We start from the raw sequence: 22440 nt of genomic DNA, 5'->3' as shown, positions 1-22440 counted from the left end.
GAGCCGCGGCTCCTGGATACCCGATGTTTACATTAGAAACCAGCATGCTCGCTGGTCCGGATCGCTGGAGGGGCTGTCTCTGTGACAGCTCACCAGCGATCAGCCTAACGATGTCCCAGCGATCCCATCCATGTCGAATCGTTGGTGGAACCGCTGGGACATCGTTATGTGTAACGGGGCCTTTAGGCTGTGTGAACACAGTGCGTTTTCGCAGCGCTTTATCCACTCAGAATTAGGCCAAAACCGCAAGGGAATCCTTATACCAGCTAATTCAATGAAAATCCTGAAGTGTTGTGCACATGATCAGTAATTTTCCTTTGAGCACTTGCAGTGCGTTTTACACTGTAGCGTGACAATTCTTTGTGCGGAATTTTAACATTTTGTTTTTTAACCCATTGACTTCAACTGAGTCAGTCAAATACGCAGCAAAAACGCAGGTATAAAAATGTTTGCAGATTTGCCGAGTTTTTGCTTGCGTTTTTACGGACTTCCGATGTGTTTTCCAGGCTGTCATCTGTGTGACAGTGCGGGAAACACCGGTGGTTTTGATCGGCGGTAACCTTAACCGCAGGTAAAAGCATTACCGCCATCAGAGCGCTGCGGGGTCACGCTGTCAAGAGTGACCCCGAAGCTCTGACTGTGACTTGTGGTAAAAATCTTTACACTAAGCGATATCGCTAGCAATATCGCTAAAACGTCACTGGTTTTGTGACGTTATAGCGATATTGCTAGCGATATCGCTATGTGTGATACTTACCAGCGACCGGCTCCCCCGCTGTCCATCGCTGATCGCGCGAGAATGTCCGGCTCCATTTCTCGTCGGGCGCTTCCTGCTGTGACGACGAGCGACGCGTGGAGGCGGGCGGGAGGACGTCAGGATCGCTGTGTGTGAATGGTAAGTATCGTGCGCTGCGTCGCTGCTGCATCGCTGTGAGGTCTTTCTGTATGAAAGCTCACTAGTGATCATTTAGCGATGCACCAGCGATCCTGACCGGGTGGGATCGCTGGTCGGATCGCTGGTGCATCGCTAAATGTAAAAGGGCCTTAAGGACCCCGTTACACATAGCGACTCACCAGCGATCCCGACAACAATATGAACTTGTCAGGATCGCTGGTATGTCGCTACATGATCGCTGGTGAGCTGCCAAACAGGCAGCTTCACCAGCGATCAGTACCAGCGACGACGAGCGCTCGCGTTGCTGTGTACCTTAGTTACCAGCGCGCTGGTGCAGGGAGCTGGTAACCAAGGTAAACAGCAGGTTTCTAAGTGCCGCTTGGCACTTACAAACCCAATGTTTACCTTGGTTACCAGCTCCAGCTCGCTGATCTCCCACCTGTCACACGCAGCGATGCGTGCTGGCCAGCGAGAGACCAACGATCAAAAAAATGTCCAGGGCTTTCCACAACGATCAGCGATACCCGGCAGGGGGGCCGGTCGCTGATAGGTGTCACACACAGTGATATTGCTGGTGAGATCGCTGTTGCATCACAAAACTTGTGACTCAGTAGCGATCTCGCTAGCGAGATCGCTGTGTGTGACGGGGGCTTAATACTCCCATCAGCCGCTGCCTGCTGTCACTGATAACTGATAGCAGGCATCACTGATGGGAGATGTAGTCTCGCCAGCTGGAGCCTGCGCTCAAACTTGATAAAAACAAACAAAAAACAAGCATGGAAAATAATTAAGAAAGTTCTCATGCAGCGGTGGTGTTGTAAGTGAGATCACCTAAGCCCATCAGTTGATAAACTCGTGTGACCTCTCTCATGGCAGCTCAGAGCTATACACTGCGGGAGCAATGACGCTCCGGTCATTGATTAGCCGGCAGCCGGGTAGAGCAGTCACATCTCCTTAAGCGACTGTTCTACACGTGAGATCGCAGTGAAACACTCTGGATTACGAAGAACAGGAGAGTATATGGTTATTATTTGACTGTTTACAGTGGACATGGGTATTGGGGATTAGGCGTTCAGTGAGTATGGTAAGTTTAGATCTAATAAAGGAGTGTCATTTTTTTCAAATAAAAGACTTTACTCTGGGTGTATTTTATTTACAAACATTTATTATGGGGTTAGTAATGGGGACATCTTCTTGACACCTCGCCATTACTAACCCAGGCTTCATATCAGCTGCCAATACAAGGCTGACATGAGCCCCAATACTAACACCCCACTTGCAAGCGCATCAGGGCAAGCGGGAAGAGAGGCTAAGCACCAGATTTGGCACATCTTATTGATGAGCCATTTCTGGGGCAACTGAGAGCTGATGAGGGGGCCAATATCTATGACGCCTTCCTAGGAAATTAATAACAGCCCACAGCTGACTGCCTAGCCTTTGCTGGTTAGACTTTATAGGGAGACCCTACGTCAATTTTTTACCAGGGTCAACCCTGTAAACGGGTTGTAAAGCTTGTAAAGGCTAAGCAAACAGCTGTGAGCTGACATTAATAGCCTAGGAACCTTAATGGCTATTGGCTCCTTCCCAGAATATTAACATCAGCTCTCAGCTGGTTATGAAAATTACACGGGAGCCCTCACAATTTTTTTTTCATTACTTGTCAATATTATCAGGTATTGCGGCGCACACTGATTTCTGCCAGTTGCAGTTTGGTTACAGCCTATGTAGGTTCATTCTGTTAACGCTCCTAAATAGGTGTTTGAGTATGTATGTTACTCTTTATTTACCGGTTTAATAATGAGGGTGTCTGGGTGACTCCTCTTCATTACTAAACCTAGGGCTTGGTGTTAAGGTACTGTCACACTTAGGCCTCTTTCACACTTCAGTTTTTTTGCATCAGTTCAAATCCGCCAAAAAGTCATTCAAGCGGATCCGTTGTTAACTGATGTGAACGGATGGCACAGGATCCGTTTTTAGACGGATCTTGAAAATGCGGAAATTTAAAGGAAATGCTGGCGTGAGAGAGTGAAGAGTGAGAGAGTGAAGAGTGAGAGAGTGAAGAGGGAGAGAGTGAAGAGGGAGAGAGTGAAGAGTGAGAGAGTGAAGAGTGAGAGAGTGAAGAGTGAGAGAGTGAAGAGTGAGAGAGTGAAGAGTGAGAGAGTGAAGAGGGAGAGAGTGAAGAGGGAGAGAGTGAAGAGGGAGAGAGTGAAGAGGGAGAGAGAATTTTTTTTTTGTCCGGCACCCAGAAAGAATTTCGGGTTAAATGAGTGTCTGGAGGATCCGCCACAGAAAAAAACGTTACAAGCTCCGTTTTGAAATCTTTGAGGATGGTGACGGACAGCAATTTTTGGCGGATCCTCAAAAAAAACGGATGCAACGGACAGCAATCCGTCACAATCCGCCATTAATGCAAGTCAATGGGGAAAAAAACGGATCCTCAAAAAAAATTTGGATTGTGACTGATTGTAAAAAACGAAGTGTGAAAGAGGCCTTAGCGATTCACCAGCGATCCCGACCAGCAATATGACGCGGTCAGGATCGCTGGTGCATCGCTAAGTGGTAGCTAGTGAGCTGCCAAACAGGCAGATCTCACCAGCGACATAGCAGGGGTCGCTACTTACCTGTCAGACGAGGCGATCCTGACGTCCTCCCGCCCGCGTCCACGCCACAGGAAGCGGACGACGAGAAATGATCCAGGACGTTCTCGCGCGATCAGCGATAACCAGCGGGGGAGGGGGGCTTGCGGTCGGAGGTAAGTATCAGACAGATATCGTTAGCAATATCGCTATAACGTCACAAAAACCAGTGACGTTACAGCGATATTACTAGCGATATCGCTTACTGTGACAGGCCCTTTAGTGACAGCTGCTGATAGCAAGCCCTAATCCCATTACCCTGATGCCACTGCATCAGAATGAAAAAGAACAGGTTGAACCAAGACATTACATCACAAAACCATTTTTTATTTTAAATATCCTTAGCATTCATTGCTGTACAAAAAAAATGCGCGTTTTTGCTGCCAATAGATGTAAAACTTGGCAAAATTATCTCTCAATGAGTTAAAGAGTTTTTCAAATAGTCACAACTTATCACCTATCCAGTGGATTGGTGAAAAGTATCTGATCAGTCTGGTTCTCAACACCAAGATCAGGAGCCCCCTTATCGGAACAGAATGGGATGCAGGCATGCGCACTGTCAGTCCCATAAGTACTTTGCCATTGAATGTTATGGTACCACGCTAAATCCAAAGGGAGCAACTTTGGTCCCCTTCAGTGTGCAACAAATGGGTTTCCCATAGTCACAACTTGCTCATTGCTCTTCTCTACACTATGTCACTTTAGAGTAGATATCTAACACTTCTGCTTGTTTGTGGAGGCATGATCACGGGCAGAACCTGCCATTGCTGCATAGTGTCCTGTTCTTGTTGAGATTTTACATGATCACGCAGTTTCCTGGGAACATTGGACTCATTACTGTAACCTCATACTGTTGTCCATCTCCAATTTTCTGTTTCAACAGGGAAAAGCTAAATTGGAAAAGGCATCAGATTACCAGAGCCTTGTTAGAGGGGGGATTATTTTTCTTACACACCCATAGCCTGCACATTCCTGAGCGCTGAGAGTTATCAAAGAAAATACCTAAGCGACTTCATAAGCAAGAGGCCAGTGTGTGCTCCACCTTGTCCTGGCCTCTGACAACCCTGCACGGCTCCCATCCCGAGCCACATACAACATAGGCATTGTTTGCTTTACACTTGGAAGACAAATACCGAGCTTCATGGGATACTATGAGAACAAGTCGACTTTTAAACCCGAGTTACTTAGTGTCTAAGAAATTATTAGCCAACAGAAGCAGTCTGTTCTACAAGATAACAACCAGTAAATACATCATCTAACTATGAAGGCTTTTTTATAACTTCTGACCTTTAAGTCCAAAACCATGCAGAAAAAAAATTGACACTGAACCATTTATAATGGCCATACACATAGATGAACGTTAACTGAACCTGATGGTGGTCACCAGCCTCCCCACTGACCCCTGGCAGAGCATTTGGGAGGAAAGAAGAATTGAAAGATTGACTTTTAAAAAACAGATCCTTTTGTTTTCTTGGTGAATAAGCCGCAGGTAGAGGAGTCTGGTAGCATCTTACTCTCCTTTCACAGCACACATGCTCATCCAAACATCCTAGAGAATGGAGGGATTTTTCATTTAATTGTTTACTGTGGATTGCCCAGGTTACGGCGGAGTCCATTTTGGTGGAGTCGGTGTAAAATGGACTGACTCCTAAAATATATAATAAATTGGTACAGTCTCAGCGCCCTAAGTGCTGTAAATTTTTCATTACAACTTGGGAAAGTTATGAAAGGATCCCAGCTTATAATTGAGATGAATCTGTGCTGCCTCTTAATATACATGCTCAGTAGTGACCAGTGCTGTGGGGTCGGAGATGAGATGAATCTGTGCTGCACTTTATGCAAATGCTCAGTAATGACCAGTGCTGTGGGGTCGTAGATGAGATGAATCTGTGCTGCACTTTATGTACATGCTCAGTAGTGACCAGTGCTGTGGGGTCGGAGATGAGATGAATCTGTGCTGTACTTTATGTACATGCTCAGTAGTGACCAGTGCTGTGGGGTCATAGATGAGATGAATCTGTGCTGCACTTTATGTACATGCTCAGTAGTGACCAGTGCTGTGGGGTCGGAGATGAGATGAATCTGTGCTGTACTTTATGTACATGCTCAGTAATGACCAGTGCTGTGGGGTCAGAGATGAGATGAATCTGTGCTGCACTTTATGTACATGCTCAGTAGTGACCAGTGCTGTGGGGTCGGAGATGAGATGAATCTGTGCTGCACTTTATGCACATGCTCAGTAGTGACCAGTGCTGTGGGGTCAGAGATGAGATGAATCTGTGCTGCACTTTATGTACATGCTCAGTAGTGACCAGTGCTGTGGGGTCGGAGATGAGATGAATCTGTACTGCACTTTATGGACATGCTCAGTAGTGACCAGTGCTGTGGGGTCATGGATGAGATGAATCTGTGTTGCACTTTGTCTGGGTCGCCCTCCCAGGGCTGTGGGGTACTCGGTACCGGGCCGGTGTCAGGGGAATGTGTCACAGCAGTGGTGACCCGGTCCATGGCCCTGGGTGCCCAAGTAAATGGCGGAATGTAGTATGTAGTTAATGGAATAATTCGTGACGCCACCTGTGTTGCTCAGCAAGGGAGGTGTTAAGCCGACGATGCAGACAGATCCTCTGGGACAGATGGTAGGATGCAGCAGTGATGGTATAGCCCTCCACAGGAAGGGCTGGTGTCCCAGGGCAGTGTAGTTGTAATGGTTGGGGAAAGGCGCAGGCAGCGTAAAGGATGATACCCAGATGTAGTGGTGCTGAGCGGGTTGGCGCAAGAATGAATGGAGGGCACCAAGGCTTGCAGTTCCAAAGCTTTACTCACAGTCTGCGGTACACAAGGGTGCCTGCCTCCGGGCAGTGTCCTCCGGGTCAGAGACTCGGCCAACCTCCAGACCAGATGGAAAGCTCCTCTCCAACACTCCGCCAACATGTACCTTTCCTGAACGACTCCTATATTTCGCCTTAAATTGTGAAGATCTCCAGTACCGTGGTACTCTGGAGTTCCTCCTGTCAGATGTTCCTAACAATTCTACTCGTATGGCAGATAGCTGTAGCCTCTCTTGGGGACTCCTCTCACTGGAGTCCTGGCTCTCTATTCAATTGCTGTTGTGCCCCAAGTCTTACTTGGGAGTAGCGTATTTATAGCAACTACTCCACCGGTGTCTGCTGCAGTACCATAAGTGTCCATACAACCTCGGGGACCGGGCCCCGGCCTTGCGCTGTGAACCTATAGGCAGGGTTCCTCTTCCAACCCACGTCTCCTTTCTGTTCTCCTACTCCTTCGTTCCGTACTGATCCTTCTCTCTCTTATGGAAGCTTAGGTTGCAGTTCTACGTCTTTCTCCTTCTGTTCCTTTCCCGTGCAAGCTGGCTCAGATCACTGAGGCTGCTGCAGCATTCCTTCCTCCGTCCCTTCTTCCAGGGATCCCCACTCCTCCCGAGTGGCTTCCTTCCTCACTGACCTTCTGTCAGACTGACCTGACTGACTGACCTGACATCCTACACTTTCCCACTCTTTTATATATCTCAACTCCACCCACCTCCCAGCACATCCAGTGTTCCATTCAGAGAACCACCAGAGGTGCTCTGCTACTCTCTAAGCACTGAGCCGCAATGTGGTTGTGCAGAACTACCCTGTTGTGTGGGGTGCGAGTGTTGGAGCGTGGAAAGGAGTTCCCACTTTACCTGGATGGTGGGGCACTACACCTTAGGAGAAGGTGCAGTACCTCTGTGGCGACTGAGCTTCAGGGGCGCCACATGTCCATGCTCCATAGTGACCAGTGCTGTGGGGTCATAGATGAGATGAATCTGTGCTTCACTTTATGTACATACTCAGTAGTGATCAGTGCTGTGGGGTCGGAGATGAGATGAATCTGTGCTGCACTTTATGGACATGCTCAGTAGTGACCAGGGCTGTCGAGTCGGAGATGAGATGCATCTGTGCTGCACTTTATGCACATGCTCAGTAGTGACCGGGGCTGTGGGGTCATAGATGAGATGAATCTGTGCTTCACTTTATGTACATACTCAGTAGTGATCAGTGCTGTGGGGTCGGAGATGAGATGAATCTGTGCTGCACTTTATGGACATGCTCAATAGTGACCAGGGCTGTGGAGTCAGAGATGAGATGAATCTGTGCTGATTCATCTCAACTACGACTCCACAGCACTGGTCACTACTGAGCATGTACATAAAGTGCAGCACAGATTCATCTCATCTCTGACCCCACAGCACTGGTCACTACTGAGCATGTACATAAAGTGCAGCACAGATTCATCTCATCTCTGACCCCACAGCACTGGTCACTACTGAGCATGTACATAAAGTGCAGCACAGATTCATCTCATCTCTGACCCCACAGCACTGGTCACTACTGAGCATGTGCATAAAGTGCAGCACAGATTCATCTCATCTCCGACCCCACAGCACTGGTCACTACTGAGCATGTACATAAAGTGCAGCACAGATTCATCTCAACAAAAGTCCAGATGCTTAGATCAGGAACAGAACAGATATTAAGGCTATGTGCCCACGTAGCGTTTTTTTCCTGAGCAGAAATGCATGCCCTTGCCAGGGAAAACGCATGCGCTTTTTGAGAAGCGTTTTCCTATGCGTTTTTGCAATTACAGTGTATGTATGCGGAATCGCATGTGATTACGCACAATTAATGAACATGCTGTGTTTTTTTCCGCTGAGCGTTTCCGCAGCGGAAAAAAACGCACCTTTAGCACAACATGTGCGTTTTCCATTCTATTACATTAGATGCTTTTCTTAAGGGTTTCCGCAGCAGAAACGCTTGTCTAAAAGCGCTGCGGAAACGCTTAAAAAACACAACGTGGGCACACAGCCTTATAGGACATTTCATAACTTTACCGACTAAGGAGTCGGATGTTTGACTTACCGACCCCACAACCCTGTGACTGACAACTTTTTCCAGGCAGCCCCACAAAGATTCGATGCAGCAGCGGTCGGGGGGTCTGACCTGCCACACAATTTTGTAACGTGGACAAAAATTCCCCGTTCTGTTGATCGGTGCATGTCCCAAAATAGGAGCCAGCTGTGGATAGGTGATCACTAATTTTTAATGGAAAAATCTTTAAAGGGGTTTCCCTGTTATAAAGCCCTAGCGCATGTCCTCATCATCTCCCACCTTGACTATTGTAGCCTCCACATGGAAGAAGTGGCGCTATAATAATAATCTCTCCTTAGGGGGGTGAATCCGCCACTGATATGTAGCAGTCCCCACACATCCGCTGTACAGGTGACAATGAGCAGCAGCCCCGGACACTCGCCCTCCGGTCTCTACAGACGTTACGGCCATGTCATGTGTGTACACACACACACACACACACACGGGGCCGCAGCACTGCACCAGCCCCACACAGCGGCCGGCAGGTGTAGTAGGTACAGTGACTGGGCGCACACTACCAGCCGTAACGGATACTTCCCAGCTCCACTTACGGTGGTTTCATCATGTCTGCAGCCGTGCGTCGCTGCTCCGGTATCACGGCTTCCTGGCCCGGATATCACGGGGCGGTACACGGTTTCGGTCGCTCACACTCAGCTGTGGGGTTTCCGCTTCCCGCAAATTGTATTTTTTAAATTCAGCCAATCACAGCGGAGAATGACGTCACCCCGTGATTTGCAGCAGAGCCGCAAAACTGGCGGCTAGAGAAGCCGACGCGGACGGTTAAGCGAAGCGCGCCACCAGGCGGCCAGCCGATACATTACACCCGTGATGTGCACGGGTAAATGCTCCGCCCTCTCATCCGACCCTGGGGGAAAAGAGGATGTGAAGAAGTGAAAAGCTGCAGTGGGATGATCTGTCTTTAAATCCTCAAAAAGCCTAAAATAAGCAGCACAAAATGTTTTGTAGAAATAAAGCGTTTGTTTTGTTTTTTTACTGGGCAAAAGTATCAAAACATTAAAAAAAGGAGAAAAAACCAATATGGCACCGATTTGTCAAAACAATTACGGCAAACTTTTGGCCTAAATAGGTTTATTTTTGCTCGAGGCCAAGTATTTATGATGCTTGCTTATATAGCACCGTTAATTCCACAGCACTTAACATACAATTATCGCTGTCCCCATTGGGGCTCACAATCTCCATTCCCTATCAGTCTGTGGAATGTGAAAGGAAACCAGAGAACACCCGCACAAAAACAGGGAGAACATACAACCTCCTTGCAGGTGTTGTCCTTGGTGGGATTTGAGCCCAGGACCCCAGCGCTGCTCAGTAACAGTGCTAACCACTGAGCCACCGTGCTGCCCATAAGTTTTGCTTTTTAGCTTTTTTTCACACCTGTTCAGCTCAGTTTTATCACACTGTCCATACCTGGGGCAGGACGGGGTCGTGATACCTCATGATGAGCTGTGCTGCTCCTTACACCAGAAATCTTACTCCAGTCACTGAATGGATTTGTGGCGAGGACTCTACATGAACCAGGGACATTTGACTCCTCAACTTCCCCCTCATCAAGGCCGATGCGAACAACCCCAGTCTAGAAAATCTCACAAATAATCGCTCATACTGTTACATCAGGAAAATTATATATCTGTGCTTTCAAAATGCAGGAATGACAAGACTTTGTCACATACTGAAAGGGAACCCGCCAGTGGGATCCCGGGACCTCACCCTCCCAAGCTATTTCTATGTGTCTATATGGGCATGTAGCTCTTCCAGAGACAAGTCCAGCTAAATACCTTTATGACCAGTCTGAGAAATCATCGTTTTTAATTGATATACAAGTGAGGCTTGATTTATTGATGGCTTATCTTCAGAGGGCAATCCATGGAGTCACAACGCCAAGAACAGGGGGCAGTCGATCATTACTTGTGTGCTTGGCCCCTCTGGTGCTTGCTAGGTCCTATGACTTCATGTTGCGCGAGACCTACCCATGATGTCAAGTGATTTTTGCATTTAGTTGTAAAAATGATGCTTATGCTTTAGATTTTGGGAATTTTTCATGTAAATGACCACAGAAGGCAGTCAATGGTTAAATGCAAATCACGCTTCTAACATAATAGTGTCACTGTATTCTCTGAAGTAATTGCATTAGGCCTCATGTGGAAAAAAAAAATCTGTGGAAACAATCTACTGTAGCTAGAGCTGACCACCATCTTTTCAGGTAAAATGAAGACCGGTGGACATACCATTGGAGCAACCTGTGCAGCTGCACACAGGCCCTAGAGGTAAAAGGAGTCTGATTCCATCTCCAAAGCAGGAGAAATTGTGCATTATGAGAAGTTATTGGACTGTAAAGGGCCCATATATTGTTCTTGCACAGGGGTCTTCTGTCTGTGTCAAATAAACCAGAACATTTAGAGGCCACTATTAACAATTAGTTAAACTCTCTAGTGCAAAGCGAGGAGGGATAGTGCTAACATTAGAGAAGACAAAGGATTCAGAAGGATAATTACATCTATAGAATGGGAGGAAAAGAACTAAGCAACAGCACGTGTGAACAAGACTTGTGTATACTAATAGATCACAGACTGCACATGAGTCAACAGTGTGATGCAGAAGCAAAGAAGACAAAATACAGTTCTGGGTTGTACAGTATTAAGAGAAGCATACAGTTTAGATCACGAGAAGTAATTATCCCCTCTACTCCTTCTTGGTTAGGCCGCATCTGGAATACTGTGTCCAGCTCTGGGCACTACACTTTAAAAAAAATTGAAGTACTGGAGCAAGTTCAGACAAGAGTTAACAGGATGGTGTGCGGACTACAAAGTATGTCCTATGAGGAGCGACGGTTGAAGGATCTGGGAATGTTTAGCTGGCAAAAACAAAGGCTAAGAGGAGACTTAATAACCATCTACAAATATTTGAACGGTTGTCACAATGTAGAGGGATGTAGATTAGATATTAGGAAAAACTTTTTGACAGTGAATGTGATCAATGAGTGGAACAGGCTGCCATGAGAGGTGATGAGTTCTTCTTCAATGGAAATCTTCAAAGGGGCTGGACAGACATCTGTCTGAGATGATTTAGTGAATCCTGCTTTGAACAGGGGGGATTGGACACGATGACCCGGGAGGTCCCTTCCAACTCTACCATTCTACGATTCTATAACTAACATTTTTTAAGAGCTTTGGGACAATATCGACTTTTTGGGTGCAACAGAACTTCTAATTCTTTCCCACTCTGCTCATCTACGTCTCGTCAATTTCTTCTTTTTCTTTTCAGGTATGACATAAAGGGCACGTTCACACGGTCAGTATTTGGTCAGTATTATACATCAGTATTTGTAAGCCAAAACCAGGAGAGGAACAATCAGAGGAAAAGTATGATAGAAACACGTCACCACTTCTGTATTTATCACCCACTCCTGTTTTTGGCATACAAATACTGACCTAATACTGAAGGGGTGAGTGTGTCCCAAAAGACAGATTAGTTCAGTGGTGGCCGGCCTCCTAGATCATTGGTGGCCAGTCTCCTAGATCCGTGGTGGCCAGACTCCTATAATAATAATAATCTTTATTTATATAGCGCCAACATATTCCGCAGCGCTTTACAGTTTAACAGTTTCAAAACACAAGTCATAAGTAACAATGTTAACAGTACAGTAATTAAAGTAAAATAAGACGACCCTGCTCGTGAGAGCTTACAATCTACAATGAGGTGAGGGAGATGCAAAGTACAGGTGTGTATTTACAATGATGTATTTACAATGATGGTCCAGCCATCTTGAGAAGGTGGGGGACAGAGATAGTGAATGGGCTACATACTGACACTTGCACATAAAATGACTGATTAGTGAACGTGATAGGCTGTTCTGAATAGATGTGCTTTGAGAGAGCGCCTAAAACTGTGCAAAGTGTGGATAGTCCTAATTTCTTGTGGTAGAGCATTCCAGATGATTGGCGCAGAGCGGGAAAAGTCTTGGAGTTGGGAGTAGGAGGTGCGGATTAGTGCAGAGGTTAGTCGAAAGTATTTTGCAGAGCGCAGCGGTCGGCTAGGCCAATAGACAGAAATGAGGGAGGAGATGTAGGGGGGTGCTGCACTGTGGAGAGCTTTGTGGGTGAGAACAATTACTTTGAATTGGACCCTATAATGAATGGGCAGCCAATGTAAGGACTTGCGAAGAGCGGACGCGTCCGAGTACCGATTAACCAGGTAGATGACCCTGGCTGCTGCATTAAGTATGGACTGGAGAGGGGAAAGTCGAGTAGCGGGGAGGCCAATTAATAGAGCGTTGCAGTAATCCAGGCGGGAGTGGATCAATGCTACAGTGAGGGTTTTTGTTGTTTCCATGGTGAGAAAAGGGCGAATTCTGGAGATGTTCTTTAGGTGTAGGCGGCAAGAGCGGGCAAGACATTGTATATGGGATGTGAAGGAGAGGTTGGTGCCAAACATAACACCCAGACAGCGTGCCTGCTGCCGGGGTGTTATTATGGTGCCACCCACGGAGAGGGAAATGTCAGATTTAGGGAGGTTAGTAGATGGCGGGAGCAGAAGTTCAGTTTTTGAGAGGTTAAGTTTCAGATAGAGAGCAGACATGACGTTGGAGACTGCAGACAGACAGTCACTGGCGTTCTGTAGTACAGCGGGGGTAAGGTCGGGGGATGACGTATAAAGTTGTGTATCATCAGCATAAAGATGGTACTGAAAGCCAAATCTGCTGATGGTCTGTCCATTTGTGGCCGTGTAGAGAGAGAAGAGAAGGGGGCCAAGGACTGAGCCCTGAGGTACCCTGACAGTGAGAGGAAAAGGAGATGACGTGGAGCCAGCGAACAAAACACTGAAGGAGCGGTCAGAGAGATAGGAAGAGAACCAGGAGAGAGCAGTGTCCTTAATGTCTAGTGACTGGAGCCTATGGAGTAGGAGACGGTGGTCAACAGTGTCGAAAGCTGCAGAAAGGTCGAGAAGAATGAGCAGAGAGTGTTCACCGTTACGTTTTGCTGTCAGAAAGTCATTGGTCACTTTGATGAGTGCAGTTTCAGTCGAATGTAGGGGTCGGAAGCCAGACTGTGAAGGGTCTAGGAGGGTGCGAGTGGAGAGGTAACGGGTAAGGCGGCAGTAGACTAGGCGCTCCAAGAGTTTAGAGATGAAGGGGAGATTGGAGACTGGTCTGTAGTTGTTTGTGCAGGATGGGTCGAGAGCAGGTTTCTTTAATAATGGAGTAATGATAGAATGCTTGAAGGAGGATGGGAAAATGCCTGAGGAGAGGGAGAGATTAAAGATTGTAGTTAGGTGAGTTGTGATGACTGGAGAGAGAGACTGTAGGAGTTGTGAGGGAATGGGGTTGGTAGTGCATGTAGTTGGGGGAGAAGAGGAGAGGAGTCTGGAGACTTCTTCTTCTGTGATGGGATCAAATGTGAAAGTGAGCCAGGGGAGATGCAGGAAGGGATGTGAGTCACAGTACTTGGTGGTTGGGAGTGGATTTCCTGATGGATATTATCTATTTTCTCTATAAAATGGGAGGCCAGGTCATTTGCACAAATGTCTGAAATAGGAGCTTGTGCTTTTGGCCTGAGGAGGGAGTGAAAGGTGTCAAAAAGTTTCTTGGGGTTGTTGGCTAGTGAGGAGATCAAGGTGGTGAAGTAGGTCTGTTTGGCGAGGTGAAGGGCAGAGTTGTAGGTTCTTAGCATAAATTTGAAGTGGATGAAGTCTTCTGGTGTGCGGGTTTTTCTCCATCGGCGTTCAGCACTCCTAGAGCATCTTTGGAGAAATTGAGTTTACGATGTGAGCCAGGGCTGTTTTACTCTGTGTTTGGAGGTTCTGAGGGTGAGGGGCGCTACCTGGTCAAGGGTGGTTGTAAGAGTGTTGTTGTAGTGATGAACAGCCAGATCAGGACAGGAAAAAGAGGAGATTGGGGACAGGGAAGATTGCAGGGAGTCTGAAAGTGTTTGAGGGTTAATGGCTTGTAGATTTCTGAATGTGTGATAGGTAGGAGTGTGCTGTGATGGGCGAGGATTTGTGAGCGTGAAGGAGAGAATGTTGTGGTCAGAGAGGGGAAGCGGTGAGTTATTTAAGTAGGACATTGAGCAAAGCCGGACAAACACCAGGTCAAGGGTGTTACCGTCTTTGTGTGTCGTAGAGGTTGAGAGCTGTGAGAGGCCGAGAGAGGTGGTTAGTGATAGAAGCTGGGATGCAGATGTGGAAGTAGGGCTGTTAATGGGGATGCTGAAGTCTCCCAGGATAAGAGTTGGTAGTTCTGAGGACATGAAGTGCGGCAGCCAGGCTGAAAAGTGGTCAAGGAAGTGGGTGGGTGAGCCTGGGGGCCGGTATATGACCGCTACTCTGAGGGAGAGGGAACGGAAGAGCCTGATGGTATGGACCTCAAAAGAAGGGAATGAGAGTGATGGAACTGGGGGGATGACCTAGAAAGTGCATTGTGGGGACAGGAGTATGCCGACTCCACCACCAGGTCTGTTTGTGGGTCTCGGGGAATGAGTCAGTTGTAAGCCACCATAGGAAATGGCAGCAGGAGAGACAGTGTCAGAATCCTGAATCCAGGTTTCAGTGAGGGCCAACAGATTAAGAGAGTTGTTCAGAAAGTAGCTATGCAGAAAAGGAAGCTTGTTACATACAGACCGTGGATTCCAGAGGGCACAATTGAAAGATGGAGATGAAGGAGTTAAAGTAATATTAATTAGATTATTTTGGTTTTGATATTGGGTAGGGTAGGGTAGGGGTTGAGGTTGGAGGATGGTGGACCAGGGTTGGGGGAGATGTTCCCTGAAATCAGTAGATCCGTGGTGGCCGGTCTCACTGTGTCTGCAGCATCGGAGAGTGCACAGTTTGAGCCAGTGGTGCCTTAATGCTCCTTGTCCAAACTGTGAATCAATCAGGAGCATCGCCATTTTACCCAGGTAAACAGGAGGACAGGAGCCGAGGTAGGGAAACGGTGCGCTGCTGAAACTAAATGATGAGACAACCCCTTTAATCATGCAGAGCATGTGCAACATTGTGGCTTTATTCAGTCTTGGCCACACTGAGGAGAAGATGAAGATCAAGGCTGCTGTTCTAGTGCTTGTTAAGTCCCAACAGTGGGGTTCCCACACATTTATCACCTACTATCCTGTACATGGTGCTCAGTTACCTTCTTCAGTGCCAGAGACTGAAAGTAGCAGTAACTTGCATTTGGCGCCAGCTGCTCCATTCAATTCCTCTTGGCTGCAGTCTTGCATTTCGGGAGGAATGGTGGGCCATGTTACCCCCTTCTGGCAACATATGATGGTCCCAACACCAACCTAATCTATCCAGTGCATAGGTAACAATATATCTAAAACTGAATACTCTTAATACTGACCTAAGCATTACCTGTAACAGGACCACCCATTGACCATATCAATAACACCAGTTCCTCTTATTTGACAGAGCGGCTGTTGGGCCCTAAAGCGTCAGGGCCCGAGTGTTGCTTCTGTCTTGTTCTATAGGGAACCTTGTCTCACTAGCTTATTCTGATACATATATCTTTCTTTACATCATACCGATTTCATTTTTGTCTTGCCTGGTAATAGAAGACCTACAGGCTTCTACATTACACCAGCACATTATACATTATGCACAATACATTGCAATTAAACATACTGTAGCAATGGCCGTTGTGCTGCAGAACAATAAGCCACTTTGGGAAGGGAAGAGGGAGAAGAAACAGAGTAACACAATTCAGTATTGTTTAATGTCATGCATCTCGCTTGTTCGATGTCTCACTGCAATTATTATAACCTTAAATTAAACATTATTCCATTATTTTATTTTTCTTCTGCCAAATGATACCTAGAAATTAAGCAAAGTAGGATACGTTCTCCAAAATTGCATCTAAATAATTAGATACAATTCTCCATGTAATATAAAATGAGAGACATTTTTTTATTTTTATTTTTTTTTCTCCTTGAAAATCATTGCACATAAATCGTATCACTCTACCAAGAAGCAACACAAAGAGTTATATTTGACAACGATAAAATAAATCCATGGTTTTCCATGTAATAAATATATTATGTTAATATATTAGGCATCTTTAATATAAAACGGATGTAGATTTCCTTCATTAATATGTCATACTATATCTGGGATCAGCAAATCTGAAGACATTGAGTGTCACCTGACCACAGAGCCATGGATGTAAGAAAATGGGTACAGTCTTCCTATAATTATCGTCTGACAGGTCACAGACATCATCACTTATTCCCTGTAAGAAGACAGTAAAGGAACTTAAATAAGATTTGTCACCAGATTTTACAATACAAACAGCAAACATTATCAAATGGACCTCTTAGACCTGACCTGATTCTTAGCTGCAGCTTGTACTGAGCAGTGTGAAAGCAGCAGCAGGGAGTATGGACACTGAGGAGCTGTCAATTTGTCTTGGCTGGTGAAGTTTAAAGGGACCCTGTTAGCACAGAATGACTGTTCAAACCAAGTTCAAGGCGCTCGGTGCACCCTTGGTGTGGCCAGATATCCTAGTGTACCTTTCCCACCTAGTTCTTTTACCTCCATCTCCACCCCTCTTTTTTGATTGACAGCTCTGGCTGTATACAGCCGGAGGAAGGAGGAGGTAGAAGGAAATCAAGCAGGTGGGAAGGTGCACTTAAATGTTTGGCCATCCCATTGTAGACCGAGCACGAGTACTTAGTTTGAACAGTTGTTCTATGTCGACACAGTCCATTTTAAACTTTCCGAAGGGATCATACAGACAATCCGACAGATTTTCACAGTAAATACACCAGTTAAATCAGGTTTAAGATTCATAATTGTATGCAGTTTGTATCATAAAATCTGGTGGCAGATCAGTTTAAAGTGTATTCCTATATTGGACGTTTATGAAATATCTACATCATATGCCATAAACATCCCATGTATATGGACTCCACCTATTTGGCTTCCAAAAATTGCTCAGCAAGCGTGCTCAGCTATTTTTGGAACTCCAACAGAAGAGAAAGGAGGGTTGTATTTGCATGACCACCTCTCCATTCCCAGCAGTGCAGGACGGTGTACCTTTTCCCAAGATAGGCGCAGGTCTTAGAGGTGGGAGCGTCATATCGATCTGACAGAATATTCCATAAACACCCATAATAGGACACCCTTTTAACTTTGGTGTTTGCAGCAATCTTCATTCATTTTAGTGGTCTACCACAACATCTCCGACTGCTGCTTTACCAAGCATTTCAATGTTATTTTCCGAGTTGTCCCTATGTTAAGCACATGTAAGCACATGTATGCATGTGATAATACATTGATACAGAAGATCCATTTTTGGACCTCTGGGAGATAAGCAGTCATCACAAACGTCTGGCAGCGACTTACTCCATTGCTCTCATTGAAAATGCATATTACTTGAACAGTGTATGGATGGAATTGTAAAATAGTGAATGGAACCCATTGGCCAAGTGCAAGGGCACCTTATGGCATGCTAGAAGATAGCCAAGGATACTCATAAGGAAGTCTGACTAGTAAGGCCTCAGTTACTTACTGCTCTACCTATGAAACTGCTACCTACATCTGGTAGACCTTCAATAATTTCTATAATGCTTTGATGGCACAATTAGCATCTGTCATCTTTCCATTCACCATCTCTGCAGTTGGTTTTCTAAGTCATCGAGAGAGTTCATAGAAATATCTGAATATAGATTTTCATAGATAAGAAAAGTATAATTCAATTCCAGTCCTTCACCCTGACAATATGCCAGGAAATCATGTAGCAATGACCCCTTTGTATAGTTCTTTCAGTGCTCTGCAGACCGGTATTGTCCATGGAGTGCAAGGGATAAACATGGTGCCAGGGTAAAGGTAGTGCAATCCTTGGGACTCAGTGGCACATCAAATGCATACGACATTGACTGACGCTTCAACTGAGTGGAGTGTTTAGTTTCTTGTTTTTTCTTATAAAGCATACAACGTCCTGGACCAACAACTTTGCCATCAAAAACTTTTTCCAAACACAACTATTGCACCTTCCATCGTGTTGGGCTCAGATCAGATAGCGTATCCAAAGCACCTCAATTGTTTTTTCTATTTTCTTGTTCCTTCGGCTTCCAGTACAGAGCCCACGAATAAACAGCAATAAGCAGAAGAGAAATCAACATGGCTGAGCCCCAGACTCCCAAAGTGCCAGATGGAGATGGCATAAAGCTATGGTCCATGAGCCATTTCTTCCTTAGATTCATATCCATAATCAACGCTTCCATCTGAAAATACGTTCCCATGATGCCAAATACATGAAAGAGCTGGTGACTGTGACCTGGGATTGAAGAACAGAGCAGTTTCAGAAAGGACTTTGAGGGTTAATTGAAAGCCTGATCTCGTGATGTGTTATTGCTCTAACATTGTAGAGCTACGGCCAACCAAGAATTTTCTTTGTAGGTGTTAATCAGGAAAATAAAATTAATGTGCTAAATACTCTCTCACATAGACTGCTTGAAGACTTTGAACTTATGGGGCAGTGATTTTTTTCTTTATATCCTATATAAATGGGGCGGAAATGTACGTGAATCCTAATATATACTATAAGAGCTTATTCACACTTCATAGTTTGTCCGCCTTGCGCAGTCACCTTTTTCATTAACCTATTCACTTGATAACTAGGAATGAGCAGACCCGTAAAAGTTCGGATTCTGGTATCCGACCTTTAGTCCAAAGTTCAGCTCGGGTACCAAAACTGTACCCAAACTTGAACCTACACCAAATTGAAAACAATGGGGACCACCTAAACTTTAGAGCTGGAAAATTCTCTCTCTCAATTTCTCTCTCGACTTCCGTTAGAAGTTTGTGTTCGGAGTTTAACACTGGGTATAGACCCTCGAACTTTTAAGTTTGGGTTCGCTCATCTCTATTGATGACTAATGGTCTGTAAATAAAAAAAAAACGGACACATGTATTTGGTGCAGACAAAACTCGCCCATTCAAGTGAATGATTCGGTGAGAAGGAAAAAACAAGATCATAGCACACTAATGGCATCTGTAAGCTGTATGTTTTTCACAATTTCCAACACGTGCAATAAGTGAATGTCATATATCGGGTGTTCGTATATGAAGCAGGCTCAGGAGCTGAACCCGATCCATACAGAGCATGTGTCAGCCGTATTGTACAATTGGCACCTGTGCCTAGCAGCAGTGACCAGAGCTAGTGCTGATCCCTGCTGTTTAACCATTTAGATGCTGCTGTCAATTTCTGACAACAGCATTTAAATAACGGTTACATGTGCACATTACTATGGCAGTGAGGAAACTTTCGAAGGCCCCAATCGCCACCATCTAGGTAATCCTACGATATGAGAAAGATTTAAAAGAAAAAAAAAAGTGGAACAAACCAACTTTCTCTTTTTATAGAAGTTTTGTAGTTTTGTTATGAAAACCAGTAAAATATAAAAAGATATACGGTAAGTTTGGCATCTGCATAACCATACTGAACTTAAGAAACATGTTACCAGGTCATTGACAACCGCAAAAGCAAAACCCAAAATACAATGACAGAATTGTCTTTTTTTTTTTTCATCATTTCATTCAATTTTGAGACTTTTTTTCGGCTTTTCAACATGTTTTTGATAAAGTCTGCAAAATACAACTCGTCCTAAAAAAACAAGCCTCATACGGCTATGTTGACGTTATGTACCTTGGAACAGAGGAGAGAAAAATGAAGGCGTGAAATTGAAAAATACATGCTTTTTCTTGGCAGAGCATGCATGTTCATGGTGTAATCAAGAAAAATAGCTAAGGACTGAATGAGCCAACAAGTATGTAACGTGAATGGCCAACTTTCCATTATGGGTTGCTGTAAGTAGACCCAGGAGGGACCTAACCTCACAGAACGTTGCCATTTCACAGACAAAGAAAGAACAATCCTATAACATGAGGACGATCCTAAGTTTGCGTATGTAGGAGAGTCCATGATATGGTCACCGATAGCAGAGGGCGCCTGCCCACACAAGTTGACGACTTACCCACATAATCAAATCGTCCTGGGGCAAGCCTCTCCGGGAGATGTGTAGCAAACAGAAAACCGGTGAGCAAGGCAAGGATGGAGTGCCAGATGTGCATGGTGAGCGCGTCATTGTGCGTGCAGTCCTGACCCGAGCACAAGAATAACTGCATGCAAACAGACAAGAGACATTAGTGAACATGAACATATGACTGATTTCAAAAGGATCTGCAAGAATCTCATAGACTGTGCGCACAATTATTGGGCAAGTGAGTATTGTTGACCATATTATCACTATATACAGACTTTCCAACTTTAAGTACTGCTATGAGCTGGTATTAAAGATTAACTAGTTGGACCCTTTTGGGTTGAGGATAGACTCAAAATCAACTCCAAAACATGCCAATCTTTTGGGGAAACTTTCTTCAGACAGTGGTACAGGGAACAGTCTGCATCTTTCAAGAAAACCATGATTTTTATGCAGGACGATGCTCCATTGGCAGTATCGAAGTCTCCACTGCTCGGTTACCAGTGAAGACCTTAAAGATGAAAGAATAATGACATGGCCCCTTCCTCACCTGACTTAAACCCTGTTGAGAACGTTGTTGGACTTTTTTACACTGGAGTTTTATGGTGAAGGAAAATGGTCACCGCTCTGAGTAGTGTCTGGAAAACTGAGGTTGGTGCTGCCCAAAACGTTGATCATCAACTTAGTGAAAAGAAGGGTGGCTATATCAGTCACTGTATAACCTTTAAAACTTTAAACCCATATGTTTTCAGTTAATGTCTCGGACTCCAACCAAACTGTCCAGTGATATCTTCTGGCTATTGTAAGGGAAACAAAGGATATAGGTGAATAACCAATTTGGTGAAAAGCTATAATTGTAGGGTAGCGTTCTGGGTGTCAGGCAAATCATCCAGTATTATACTTGTAAGTGAGGGAGACTACTAGACTTAGTCAAGATGGATCTTGCGAAGAACGGTCACGACGTCTTGGACGGGGACGTTGCTGCAGAGGAGGGTATCCGTCTGTTACAAACCAGTTGGAGATGGGATACTGGTTCAAAAATTTGAAGAGCGTGGGAAAATCTGCATGTCTTCTATGCAAAAAGGTTGTTCTTTGCGTTTTCACAATGACACAATGAGATGAAAGAGGTGTCCCTATCTGTTGGTGGCTCCAATTTCTTGTATCTTTGAAAGTAGAGGTTGCAGGAGACGTCTCATGTAGAGGGTACAGCCAGAGGCATCTGGGAAGAGTTTGACCTCTGCACCTTCCATAGTTATGGAGTTAGCCTACCAAGCACAGCAAACTATATCAGTCACTGAATCATATCTTTTATATGTCAGAAATCTATTTTGTACATTTTGAGTTGTTTGGTTATTATCCTCACTTTAATAGATGAACATAAACATTTTGAGATGGGAATTTTATTATTACTTTTGTCAGATTCAAGTTATTTCTGTGACCATTTCTTTCATTAAACGAGGGGCACCAACAATTTTGACCACATGTGTAGGTGCTTTGTAATTCTGTACACACAAAGCTGGCTATGCAGGACTGGCCTGGGGAATAATCCGGTATGTATGGGGTCCTCCGTACTGTACCAGCAACAAATGTCAGAGAAAGAAGCATTGGGTACCCATTTATGTGTTGGACTCTACATAGAGTTTGGCATTAATTAAATGGCTAAACTGTATGGAATCCACTAGCACATGAAAAAGGTTTCTGAAACCTCATTCACACGAGACACAAAGTCTCCACTCATCATTGGATGCATAAGGAAAAAAAAAAATCAGAAATAAATGGATTATCACACATCAGAAATGCTGATGATTACTGTAACTCCATGGAATAACAATGGAGCTAGTCCTTGTATGAATCTCCTGAAGAAGAGAGGATTTGGCCTTGGATTTCCGTCTAGTAAATTGGGTTTTACTCTAAAATTTGAGCATGGCCTCAAACATTTTGGAAATTTAAGATACCTAATCCTCCCATTTCCTCTGTCGACTGAAATAAACACACAGGTTGAGATCAACATG

At 45.1% G+C, this 22440-nt stretch overlaps 2 protein-coding genes across 12 annotated transcripts in view; both read right to left on the bottom strand.

Moving 5' to 3' along the window:
* The window catches only part of KIF23 (kinesin family member 23), a 34550-nt gene extending 25330 nt beyond the window's left edge, over positions 1-9220 (bottom strand). Inside the window, exon 1 of one of the 5 annotated variants that reach the window (XM_073568971.1) lies at positions 8993-9220. In XM_073568971.1, coding sequence (XP_073425072.1) covers positions 8993-9006 — 14 coding nt within the window. In that variant the 5' untranslated portion in view covers positions 9007-9220. The remainder of the gene's footprint in view (positions 1-8992) is intronic. The other 4 variants (XM_073568967.1, XM_073568969.1, XM_073568970.1 and 1 more) reach the window with 4 other exon arrangements.
* Positions 9221-16328: 7108 nt separating this feature from the next.
* PAQR5 (progestin and adipoQ receptor family member 5) overlaps positions 16329-22440 on the bottom strand; it is a 45143-nt gene continuing 39031 nt past the window's right edge. For all 7 annotated transcript variants that reach the window (XM_073568966.1, XM_073568960.1, XM_073568962.1 and 4 more), the window contains 2 exons: positions 20423-20567; positions 16329-18723 (listed from right to left, as the gene is read on the bottom strand). In XM_073568966.1, coding sequence (XP_073425067.1) covers positions 18482-18723; positions 20423-20567 — 387 coding nt within the window. In that variant the 3' untranslated portion in view covers positions 16329-18481. The remainder of the gene's footprint in view (positions 18724-20422; positions 20568-22440) is intronic.

This window comes from Dendrobates tinctorius, unplaced genomic scaffold (assembly GCF_039654945.1).
Source record: "Dendrobates tinctorius isolate UK_male_01 unplaced genomic scaffold, ASM3965494v1 ptg000022l, whole genome shotgun sequence".
Taxonomy (NCBI): domain Eukaryota; kingdom Metazoa; phylum Chordata; class Amphibia; order Anura; family Dendrobatidae; genus Dendrobates; species Dendrobates tinctorius.
The sequence above is the reverse complement of the archived record's forward strand: the minus strand, read 5'-3'. Positions and strand labels throughout refer to the sequence as shown.